Genomic DNA, 12,478 nt, shown 5'->3' with positions numbered 1-12,478 from the left:
CTAAAAAAGTGACTTTTTGCGTCTAGTTTTTTGCGACCCACAATTTAGCCGTCGCAAAAAGAAAACATTTTTGGAAATGATCTGTGCCAAAAGGCATATTTTACCCCTCTTTTTTATTCCCTTCACTGACCCCAATTTATTTTGCCCTTTTGTTACACTCACCTATGCCCTAAGCCCTTTCACTGTCATTTTCACGACATTGATAAACAGAGAGGTCTCTCGCACTCTCTGTCTCTCTCGTTCTCTTTGCTCGCCATAGTCGTAACTCTAGTGGTATGAATCTCTCTCTCCCTCTCTCTCTCTCTCTATCTCCTTTCTCTCTCTATATATACATACATATTTGTATATTTATATATGTATATATATTGTGGATTGCAGGTAGAGTTCTTCATATACTTGGTATTGACGATCTTAGGTTACATTCCTGGAATAGTTTACGCTCTCTATGCGATGCTCTGTGTCGATCGTGATATGACTCGCGCCGATTACCGTCCACTCGCCTAGTCTCTGTGTGTATGTGTGTGTGTGTGTGGAAATCTGTGTGTGTTTAGCTGTAATCTCATGGTATTATACTCTAGCCCTATGTGTGAAATCAATTTGAATGAGTTTAAACTCTTGCTATTTGATTGAATCGCTTTGATTTAATTCTATTCTTCTCTTATTTATTTCTATTTCAAATACCTATGTATAGATTTTGGAGTGATTTGAACTCATGATTGATCTAACTCTCTCTCAGCTACGAAGCTTTGGTTCGAATCAATCCTTTTGCTATATTTTCATGTGTATATATATATGTGTGTGTGTGTGCGTGCGTGTGTTCATTCATTGCTGAGTAACTTTGATTTATACCGAGATTTACATATTTTTCTGATCTGCTTTTAATTTTCATCTATATATCTTTACTGTAAGTTCGATAGTCATGATCGGTGATGGATTTATGCGGTTCTACATGTATAGAAATTGGATTGACGTGTGCTCTGTTTTAACTTAATCGAAGTTTAATTTATAATTTCTTTTTGTTTGAATCCATGTGATTTTGCAGTGATTGCTCATGGAATCAATGCCGCAGATGTGAAGAAGCTTCAAGATGTTGGGATCTACACTTGCAATGGCTTGATGATGCACATGAAGAAGGTACATTGATTTTCAATTTCGATTTTGTGAAGTTTTTAAGTTTGGCGTTTGCATTGAGGTTAAGGTAGCCAAAACACGTTTGATGATTTTGTAGATTAACTGATACTCAATTGGAAGAAAACTTGTATATATATATATATGTATTTGAAATGTTTAGTTGAATTAATACGTGCTGAAAATTTCATCATATTTTTTGCTATGTTAAATTAAATCTAAGATTTGGACTTTTGAATTGGTCATGCTAGCAAAAAACAACTACATTTATTTGTTATTTATTTTAGATTTTTGATCATTTGATCAAATTCTCCTAAAACCGAACTAATTGGTACATGTATATATTTAATTTTCACATTTTATAAATAAAAATAAAAAATTGGAAATAGATCATAAATGCCTTTTTGGTGACCTTCATTCTCAATATTCTCTGCAATAAACTTAACTGAAATTTGTGTGTGTGTGTGTGTATGTACAGGAGGTGAAGTTAATTTTTAAGATTTGTGATATAATAATAATTTCGAGATGGCGCTTTTGGATCTCTTCATGGCCTCATCAATTCCAGTCCTAAAAGTGCTGTTGGTGACTGCACTTGGGTCAATTCTTGCATTAGATCATATCAACATTTTAGGGGAGGACACGAGGAAGCATATGAATAATGTAAGTGATTATTTTTTGAATTTTAAGTGTTTGTCTTATTCGTTCGGTTTCAAATGATTTCTTTGGTGCTTTATATCACTTGTTATGTATGTCCCTACACGGAACAACAATTTTGCATTGTGGAGCATCATTCATTGGTTGAAACTTTAAAGAAAGGCTTTTTCACTCAGATTCTGAATTGTCATACTCTAAAATATGTATCTCTGTTCTGTTTGACTAAGTTTTTTTTAAGTCTCATTGATGTTTTGCTTTTATTTTTGTTGAGCAATTAAAAATCCAAGATGAGAGCATTTTCCTGATGAACCATCGGCGCAAAAAAAAAAAAAAAAAAAAAGAATAGTAAAAAAGAAAAGAAAAGAAAAGTTATCTCCCTTGGGTTCATGCATCTTCGTGTGGATATGTGTATATGTCAATGTTCAGCGACAAAGGTTATCCGACACCATCACACACATACAAGCTTAATTGAACTGTATACCAATTATTTTTTTTCAGATTTTTTGGATGTTATGATATATTCTCATTAACAAGATTCCCCGAGCACACATATGGGCTTGGCGACAAAAAATTTGTCACAGATAAAACCTTAACTAATCACCAATGATTTCTTAGATATTGTCCTGATCCAACTAATAAGTTGCTGGGAAGCCTGAATATTTATTTTTGTAAATGCCATGAAGGATAATAGGCACCCACCCAAATTTCATCTATCCATTGGCTTTAAAAGCTTTAGTAGCATCCATAGTTTAGCTCTGTGATGGATATGATTTCCATCTTCCTGTGACTTCTAATTAATTTCTCATAGTTCTATATGGAAAAGTTGGTCAAATTCTACAAACTCGGGGACTTTGGTTCACTGGATTTTGTATTATTTCATTTGCTTTGTGCAGTTGGTTGCAAAGGGAGAGGAATTTGTCTATGAATAACTTTTGGTTCTAATTATTGTTCTTGGTGGAGTTCATGACAATGTGTTTACACTTATGCATGTTGCATGTCTATGTGTGGCTTTGGATAATCCCCTGAAAAATCTCTCTTTTATATGTGGACTCATTAACCTTTTTTCTTTTTATCTCAACTAATCTATGGAAAGGACAATCAATGGAGATTGGGAAAGAGAATCCAGATATATTTTTTACAGATCGTGAAGGAAGGAGAAATACTGAATGCCTATCTTGGGGCATTGATAAAGAACGAGTACTAAAAGGAAAAAGTGCTATAGAGGTATTACATTATCAATTATTTTTTGGTACTTGTCATCTCTTCTTATTCTGAACAAAATTTTTAAAATCTATCAATGTTTTTCTTTATTTCAATTGTAAGTCCATAGTCCAAGCCTCATTTGTTTCAGGGCATGATTATGTTCAGTTGCAAAATTGATTTTTCATATTTCATAAATTTCATGTGGGCGTGGCCAAAGCATGGTAGTCATCTTTTATTTCTTTCTCATGTGCTGGGATGCACAGGCCCTTTAATACTCTCAGCTTAGTATTGTTCTTTGTAACTTACCTTAATTAAATTGAACATGCTTAATTCTCTTCTGATATATTTAAATCTGGTTGTGTCCTTGATAACAGTAATCTTTTTAGACCTTACCCCCTATTTTATCACTTTGCTGAACTTGTAAAAATTTAGGGGTCAATTTTTCTAATATTGCTTCGTAGTCAATTCTGACCTATTTGCTTTCTACTTGTCTGAAGACTGGTACATGCCTTGGACGTATAACTTGTGAGGAGAATCCTTATTAAGCCTCTTCTCTTAGTGGGTAGTGTAATTGTTGTTGGGATTTACACCTTCAGTTAGTCTGTATGTGAGCCTCTGACAAATTTATAGTGATATTGCAATTCTGTCTTTTGGAAGTGAGGGTCAAATAATAGGTGTCCTACTGTAGATATTTTCAGTTCTAAATGCAGTCCGTGGCTTTTACTGGTGCTCCCCTGTTTGTTATTGCTGTAATCTGGTTTGTGGGATTTGGCCTTTCTCTACTCCTCCTCTATCTCTGTTGTTGCTGCTGCCAACGTCGATACCATGGCTATTCTCGAACAGCTTATGCGCTTTCTCTCATTTTTCTGACGTTCACCATTGCTGCAATGTATATCTTTCTTTCTCTCTCTCTCTCTCTCTCTCTCTCTCTCTCTCTGTGTGTGTGTCACACACACACACACACACAATACCTACGAGTTTAAATTGAATATTTGGATTTGGATCGATATATCTGAGAGTCCATTGTTGTTCTATGTTTTTGATTTCAGCATTGGATGTGTTGTTTTGTATACTGGACAAGGGAAGTTCCATACTAGCACATCGAATACATTGGACTATGTCGTGTGGCAAGCTAACACCATTGTTGAGAGTCTTGGGAGTGTATTGGATTATCTTGAAGCAGCTAAGCATATCAGAGTGGATCAACTTTTTTTACCTCCTGATGTTCAAAACAACATCAACAAGGTTGAAACTGACATTAATACTGCTGCTCCATGATTGGTGTAACCAAATTGCTTTTATAGTTCCATGGTTGCATACCTTGCTCCTAGTTTATCATTCTCTTCTGAATTCTCATAGTAGGACTTTTGCATATGATCTAGTGATAGTTCTTGCAACACCTTTGTTTTACAGCATAGTTGTGAAGATTTTGCTCTTCCATTCTTCATATATTTTCTTGGTCCTCACAATCTTAATCATTCTAGTCAGCCAAACAGTACCATCATTATTTGCCCTCTCAACCTTACTCATTGGCTTTGAGCTGTGGGCCTTTCTTCTTGGAATGTTACATGACACGTTTTCAATCATAGCCATGCTTCTTGAATTTCTGACATGATTATTGCTTTCCAAACTGACATAAACACCTCTCCTCTCCTTTCAACACTTATCAATCACGTTCTAGCAAACATTTCACACTTGCATGTATGTCATCAAATATTTCTGCTGGAGTTTCTAAATAAATGCTTATGCTTTCTCTCATTGAAATACTATTGAAACCCCTTGTTATTTGTGAGTTTACATCTGATTTAAAATGCACTTATCATCAAATGTTGCTTGTTTTCCCCAGGGGTCATCAATTGGACTAGTTAAGTCAATGCAGCTGGCTATCAGCAATCCGGCATCTGCTGATTCCGTGATAAGCTCTAAAACTGATCCAAATCTTTGCTTTGCAACGCATGCCCATTCCAGCATCTCATTTTCTGGTCTTAGCGTGGAGAGTAGTGCTGCAGATCATCAAGACTAGTGCTTCTCCAACGGTTCTCATGGGAGAGCCGCCTCTATTGTGTCCTGAAAGTTCATTCCCTTCAACTAGTAGGAGCAGCGCTGTTATGCGTTACATGGAAAAAAAGAAGACACGCAAGTAAGAGTAGAGCGGTTTTTTTTTTTTTTACACCATTTAGGTTAAAAAAAGAAAAGAATATTGTGTGGACCTAGGAAGCATGGATGTGTATTTAATTCACTTTCAATTCTTTTTGATTGTTTAGTTCTTTGGTTTAATGGAAATTATAGTTTGAGGTTTGTGATAGTTTCGAGGAAAGTGTAGAAGAAGTGTTAATGCATGAATGTTGAGATTTTATTAAAGGAAGAAATGAAAAATAATGCATGAATGTTGAGATTTTTGCAAATATGTCTTTACGTTTATTGTATATAATATTTGAATATATATATCTCTATATATATATACGACTGCAGGTTTTTTTTTTTTTTTTTTTTTTTTTTTGCGACGGTAAGAAGATGGTCACTAATACATTGTAGGCATTTTTTAGACTCTTTTGCGACGGCAAAATATTAGTCGCTATAAGTAGGTTAGGTGGTCACAAATAGTTTGCGACTGTTGTTTTGCGGTCGCAAAAAGTATTTGCCACCCCCACATTCGCGACCCTCATTTGCCGTCGCATAGGCCGTCGCAAAAAGTCTTTTGCGACTATTTTTTTATTATTTGCGACGGCTTGTAGCGGTCGCAAAAAGTATTTTTTTTAGTAGTGATAATAATATTTTCTACACATTTCTGAGAAGTTAAATCTAAGTAAGAACCTGACAAATTAAGAATAACTTGAATTATACTGTAAAAATTTAACATGAAATCTAAACAGTAGCAATGAAAATTTTAAAAATTAAATTTGTAGAGTTGAAATATTTAAATAGTAACAATAACATTTATAACTTTTGGTCTTACTAAACAACTTGCTCAAATATTATTTTAATTTTGATTTTTATACTTAAAAAAAGAAAGTAAAGGTTGATATGCATTTCAAATAATTTGAATCCTAAAGAAAGAACAATAAAACAAAAAATTAAAAGTGTCATATTGATGATACATCTAACGACTTTTCTTAAGTGTGCCTTGCATATGGTATGCAAGGCATTTACAACCTTTTTATTTTGCATTTACACCTTCTATGTATTGGGTTATACGATATTTTCTTAAAAGTTTACACATTGGTGACCTGCTAAACGGGTCCCTTGCAGATAAATTAATTAAATAATGTGAAAATATAAACTTTCAGTAAAAGGTTTAAACCTTCAGAAAATGGTGCAAGGGTTTTGATGAGAGGGTATAAACATTCAGAAATTGGTGTAATCTTTCACAAAATGGTGAAAGTATTTTGACGAAAAGGTATAAGTTTAAAAAAAAAATCAGAAAATGTATAATGTTTCAGAAAAAGTGTAACATTTAATTAGTGTAAATTTTATCGACAAATAAGAGTTTAGTCGCTAAAGGTTTGAAATTTTATTACCATCGGCCCCCCTCATCTCTGTTTCCCACCAATACCTTCTCTGTTCTCTCTGACACGCACACAGAATAGTCACCACCAATCCTGACCCCCGCTGACCACCCAAGCGTCGGTGGCCTCCGGTGCTCACTGCCGTCTGACATCGCCACCTCCACGGCCACCGCTACCGCAAATCAAAGGTTTTTTTCTCTCTCGTTATCGATCTTGGTCTCTCTCTGTCGATGTCGGCCTATTCTCCGTCGATGTCGGTCTCTCTCTGTCGATCCCTGTCTTTCTCGGTCTGTCTCCAACGATCTTGGTCTATCTGTGTCCATGTGGGTCTCTTCTCTGTCGATTTCGGTCCCTGTTTGTCGATTTTAGTCCCTGTTTGTCGATCTCGGTTTGGCTGTCTCTGTCGATCACTGTCCATCTAGGTCTCTATGTCTATCGACCTCAATCTATCTCTCTCTCTCTCTCTCTCTTTCTCTCTCTCTCTCTCTCTCTCTGTCCCTTGCTCTATATTAAAAACGGTTCTCTTTCACATTGACATACTTAGTTGGATTTGGACTTGGAGTCGTTATTCCAAGCCCTCCCAAACTCGTCTTCTCTGAAACGGACTTCTACTGAGAGAAAGACCAAGCCCTTCGAAACGCCCTTCTCTCTCACATTGCCATTATTTGAACAAGACAAGTACAGTTTGATTAGATTTTAGGAACTTACACGTTTTGTGAAAAAACGGAACTTACACGTTATGCGAAGTTACTTACATCTCTTGTGAAAACACTTACACTATTTGTGGAAGGTTACACATTTGTGTAATAATTTATTTTGTAAAGTTTACATCTTTTCGTTGAAATACTTACACCTTTTTTGAGAAGTTACTAGTTTTGTAAAGAATGTTATTAAAAGAATTTACACCTTTTATTGGAACTTACACCTTTTCTGAGAACCGAACTTACACTTTTTGTCAAATAATTTACATCTTGTGTGAAAAAATTTATACCTATGGAAAATATGTTTTCATAAAGTTTACACCTTTTGTTAAAAACTTAAATGTTTTCTGAAAGTTTACACCTTTTATGAGAAGTTACTATGATTGTGAAACAATTTTTTTGAGAAAATATACACCTTTCATTAGAACTTACACATTTTGTGACATAACTTACATATTTTCTTATGGAAATTTGAATTATATTTTCCATAAAATTTACACCTTTAATGGGAAGTTACACCATTTGTGACATAACTTCGATCTTTTGTGAAAAACGCATACAAGTTTTTGAAAATATACACCTTTCATGGAAAGAATATTTGCATAAAATTTATACCTTTGTTAAAAACAAAAACCTTTTCTGAATGGTTACACCTTTTTCTGGGAATACTTACACCTTTTCTGAATGTTTACTGCTTTTGTGAATAACTTTTTCCTTAAAATTTACACTTTTTATGGGATATTACACCTTTTCTGCCAGCAACACTTAAACCTTTTTAAAAAATTTACACCTTCTATGGAAAATATGTTTTTATCAAGTTCACACCTTATTTTAAAAACTTACACCTCTTCTGAAAAGGTACTCCTTTTGTGAAACAATTTTTTAAAAAAAATTTACACCTTTTAAATAGGAGTTATATCTTTGGTGAAGACAATTAGACCTTTTTTGAAAATTTACACGTTTTATGCAAAATATGCTTTGATAAAGTTTGTTAAAAGAAATTATTTGACAAAAGGTATAACCTTTTCCAATATGGTGTATGTTTTTCCGAAGAAGGTGTAAATGACCTTAGAAAAGATGTAAGTTTTGTTTTTCACTAAAGGTGTAACTTCAAATAATAAGTGTAAATTTTATGAAAAAGGTTTTGCCACAAAATGTGTAATTTTTCAAAAAAGTTGTAAATATTTCCACGAAAATGTGTAAATTTTTAGAAAATGTGTAAAATTTAAGAATAGGTGTATACTTTGTGATACAATCAAGCTGAATGTTTTGTTTTTACAAAAGATATAAGTTCCCAAAGAAGCTCTAAATTTTATCGACGACTTATACATTGAAAATTTTATCACCACCGACTAGCCAACCGTCGCGGCCCACCATTGCCCACTGCCGACTGACATTGCCACCGCCGCTGGTGCAAATCAAAGGATTTTTCTGTCTCTATCCATCTAGGTCTCTCTTTGTCCATCTCTGGCTCTTCTCTGTCGATGTCGGTCTCTCTCTCTCTGTCTGCCGATCTCTGTCTGTATCGATCTTGGTTTGTCTGTGTCGATCTGGGTTCGTCTCTCTCTGTCGAAGCATGTCTATTTGGGCTCTCTCTGTCTGCCGATCTCTGTCTGTATCGATCTTCGTTTGTCTGTGTCGATCTGGGTCCGTCTCTCTCTATCAAACCATGTCTATCTGGGCTCTCTCTGTCTGCCGATCTCTGTCTGTATCGATCTTGGTTTGTCTGTGTCGATCTGGGTTCGTCTCTCTCTGTCCAACCATGCCTATCTCGGTCTCTGTCTATCGATATCGGTCCATCTCTCTCCCTCCCTTCGTCTCTGTCTGTCTATATCAATATCGAACCATGAACAACACAAATACAGTTTGATTGCGTTGTAGCAACTTACTTGTTCTACGAAAATCGGAACTTACACCTTTTTTGAAGTTAATTTCATCTTTTGTGAAAACGCTTACAGTAATTCTGGAAGGTTACAGCTTTTTGTGAAATAATTTATTTTGGAAATTTACACATTTTCGTTCAAATACTTACACCTTTTCGGAAAAGTTACCTCTTTTGTAAAATAATTTCAATACAAAAATTTATACCTTTTATTTGAAGTTACACCATTCTGAAAACAGAACATACACCTTTTGTCAAATAACATACATCTTTTGTGAAAAAATTTACACATTTTTATGGAAAACTACATTTCATAAAATATACACCTTTTGTTAAAAAAAACTTACACCTTTTCTTAAAGTTTACACCTTTTTTTGGAAATACTTACACGTTATCTAAAAAGTTACACCATTTGTGAAATAATTTTTTGAATAAAATTTACACCTCTTATTAGAACTTACACCTTTTTTGAAAACAAAAGTTACACTTTGTGGGACATAATTTACATCCTTTGTGAAAACAGTTACATCTTTTTTTGAAAATTTTCATCTTTTCAAAAACTTACACCCTTTCTGAGAAGTTACTCCTGTTGTAAAATACCTTTTATATGACTTACACCTTTTCCAAAATCAAAAGTTACACATTTTGTGACATAACTTAAATCTTTTGTGAAAACAGTTACACGGTTTTTGAAAATTTACACATTCTTATGAAAATATGTTTTCGTAAAGTTTACACCTTTTGTTAAAAACTTACATTTTTTCTAAAAGTGTACACCTTTTGGGGAAAATATTTACAAAACTTTTCAGAAATGGTGTAAGTACATCCACTGAAAGGTTTAACTTAGTGTGAGGATTCACAAAAGGTATAAATTTGATGAAACCAAATTTTTCATAAAAGGTGTGAATTTTATGGAAAATATTAACTTATAAAAGAAGCAACTTTTCAGAAAAAGGTGTAAGTATTTGCACGAAAAGGTGTATGTTTTTAGCAAAAGGTATAATTATATGAAAAAATTTATTTCACAAAAGGTGTAACTTTTCAAAAAAGGTTTATGTTTTTCACAGAAGGTGTAAATGATTTCAAAAATGGTCTAAGTCTTCGATTCACAAAATTTGTAACTTTTATACAGAGTTTATTTTACAAAAGAAGTAACTTTTCAGAGAAGGTGTAACAATTTTCAGAAAAATGTGTAAGATTTAAGAAAATGTGTATGTTTGAACAAAAGATGTATATTTTTGGAAAGAAAATATTTCACATAAGGTGTAATTTTTTAGAAATGGTGTATGTTTTTCCACAAAAGATGTAAGTAAATTGGCAAAAGGTGTAAGATTCTTTTTCAGAAAATGTGTAAGTTCGAACAAAATGTGTAAAGTTTTTTGAATAAAAATATTTACAAAAGTTATAACTTTTGAGGAATGGTGTAAGTAATTTCACTACAACATATAAGTTTTCAGAAAAGGTGAATGTTTTAAAAATGTGTAAATTGTATGAAAAAATTTATTTCATAAAAGGTGTGAATTTTCTAAAAAGGTGTATGTTTTTTCACAAAGGGTGTAAGTCGCTTCATAAAACGTGTAATTCAAGTTTTCACGAAAGGAGTATGTTTTTCCACAAAATCTTTAAGGGACATCAGAAAATGTGTAAGTTTTGTTTTTCAAAAATGTGTAAGTTCCAAGGTGTAACTTTTATGAACAAATTAATTTATAAATGAAGTTTGGTTTTTACAAAAAGTGTAAGTTCCAAGATGTAACTTTTATGAACAAAATTAATTTATAAATGATGTAACTTTTTATAAAAAGGTGTAAGTAGTCAGAAAATTATAAAATTTTAAAAAATGCGAAGTGTTCAGAAAAGGTGTAAGTTCCCTCGGCCCGTCCATCTCTCTTCTATCTCGGACCCTCTCTCTTTGTTTGTCTTTCTCTCTCCCTGTCTCTCCGTTGTTCCATTTCCCTGTAGCTGTAGGGTTTTACAGAGAAAAATATTTTAGGGCAAAAATCATATTGTAAGAACAAAGCTTATTTACTTGAGTTTGGCGAACATCAATCATTTAAGTTCTTGGGAAGGCTAGCCATGGAAGTGGATGCATAAATTCTTTTTTGAAGTTGATTTTTGTCGCTGGAGCACAACCGCAAGGGTTAATCGAGCACCACCGTCGGTTTGTCTGCTCCGGTTGGTATTTCCTTTATTTCATGCTGGTACATTCTCTGTCTCCTTGTTTGTCTTCTTTCATTCGCATATACCTTCACACCCAACCCGAAATTGACCCAATAGGAACTGTTCTGTACTCCATTTTCGTATTTTGTGCTATTCGAATAGGAACTCTTCCCTCTGCTACCCGAAATGGACCCAATAGGAACTGTTCTATACTCTATTTTTGTATTTTCTCCCTTTCGAATAGGAAGTCTTCCCTCTGCTATCATTGCTGCAAGTTGAACATAGGTATCATAGTAGTTAGCAGCAAGCATAAAAGGTGTTTTGCATTTACATGGCGAACTTGTTAGGTTAGGTTATATATAACTAAAGAAGACTTAACAAAAAATTTGTGTAATGTTGGCACGGGAAAAACAAATTTTTTTTTAGAGTACCGAAAAAAGCCAAAATAAGAAACTCAATAAACAAACAATGACTAATCTTGATTCCGCAACGGCTAGCACACTCGGTTGAATTTTGTTTTCAATTTTGTACTACTCAGTGATTTTATATTGCCGGAACTTATGTTTAGAAACAATCTGTGTTACACGGAGTCTTCAAAATAGATCAAATGCCCGTGTCGGACACCTGAGAGTCAGACAAGGGTATGGGATATGTGTCGGATACTTTTCAATGGACACTTCTTATATAATTGTTTATAACACAATTATTATATGTGCAAATTATTGTCAAATTACTATAAATGTCATTTTGACACTGTAAGTTACATATAGTACCATTTTATGTCACATATTAGATTAAAAATATGATATTTTTTCCCCAGACCGCGTACCGTTGAATGTAAGATTTAATGAGTTGGACCTGTACATACATACCCGCACCCGGCACCCGTACCCGAGTCTGTGTAACACAGGAAACAACTTTTTGATTCAATGTTGAAGTTCATGCATAGTTGACGGTATTGAACTTAAAACATAGGAAAGCCAATTGAAAGAGTTGAAATGAGGATGGCAATTTTCAAATTTTGTAGAGAGCTATTCGTTCCCCACACCCAATTCTTTTTCCAGAGTCGAACCCTTCACTTTCATGGCTAGCCTTACCAACAACTTAAGCGGTTGGAGACGATGGCTGAAAGCCAATACCTTCTCCCCACTTGATTCGAACAAGCCTAACATATTAAGGAAGAAGTTTGCCTTCAGTCCTTCTATGATCCAACTTTTCTAAGATGTGGTCCATCCAAGCATCGTCAA

The 12,478-nt window shown here is 34.1% G+C and overlaps 1 protein-coding gene across 2 annotated transcripts; it reads left to right on the top strand.

Annotated features, from left to right (window-relative positions):
* Positions 1–301: 301 nt before the first annotated feature.
* Positions 302–5,303, top strand: LOC114302828 (uncharacterized). 2 transcript variants are annotated; one of them, XM_082888641.1, is made up of 7 exons: positions 302–564; positions 692–749; positions 1,043–1,134; positions 1,607–1,788; positions 2,876–3,874; positions 4,035–4,230; positions 4,832–5,303. In XM_082888641.1, the coding sequence occupies exons 5-7, from the start codon at positions 3,690–3,692 to the stop codon at positions 5,006–5,008; spliced, it is 558 nt and encodes a 185-aa protein (XP_082744767.1). In that variant the 5' UTR covers positions 302–564; positions 692–749; positions 1,043–1,134; positions 1,607–1,788; positions 2,876–3,689; the 3' UTR covers positions 5,009–5,303. The 2 variants fall into 2 exon arrangements, with proteins under 2 accessions (XP_082744767.1, XP_082744771.1); XM_082888645.1 differs by having other exon boundaries at positions 302–749.
* Positions 5,304–12,478: the final 7,175 nt, after the last annotated feature.

The sequence above is a fragment of the Camellia sinensis genome, chromosome 1 (genome assembly GCF_055761805.1).
Source record: "Camellia sinensis isolate YWXY chromosome 1, ASM5576180v1, whole genome shotgun sequence".
Taxonomy (NCBI): Eukaryota; Viridiplantae; Streptophyta; class Magnoliopsida; order Ericales; family Theaceae; genus Camellia; species Camellia sinensis.
Note: the sequence above shows the minus strand (reverse complement) of the source record. Positions and strands in the feature narration are given on the sequence as shown.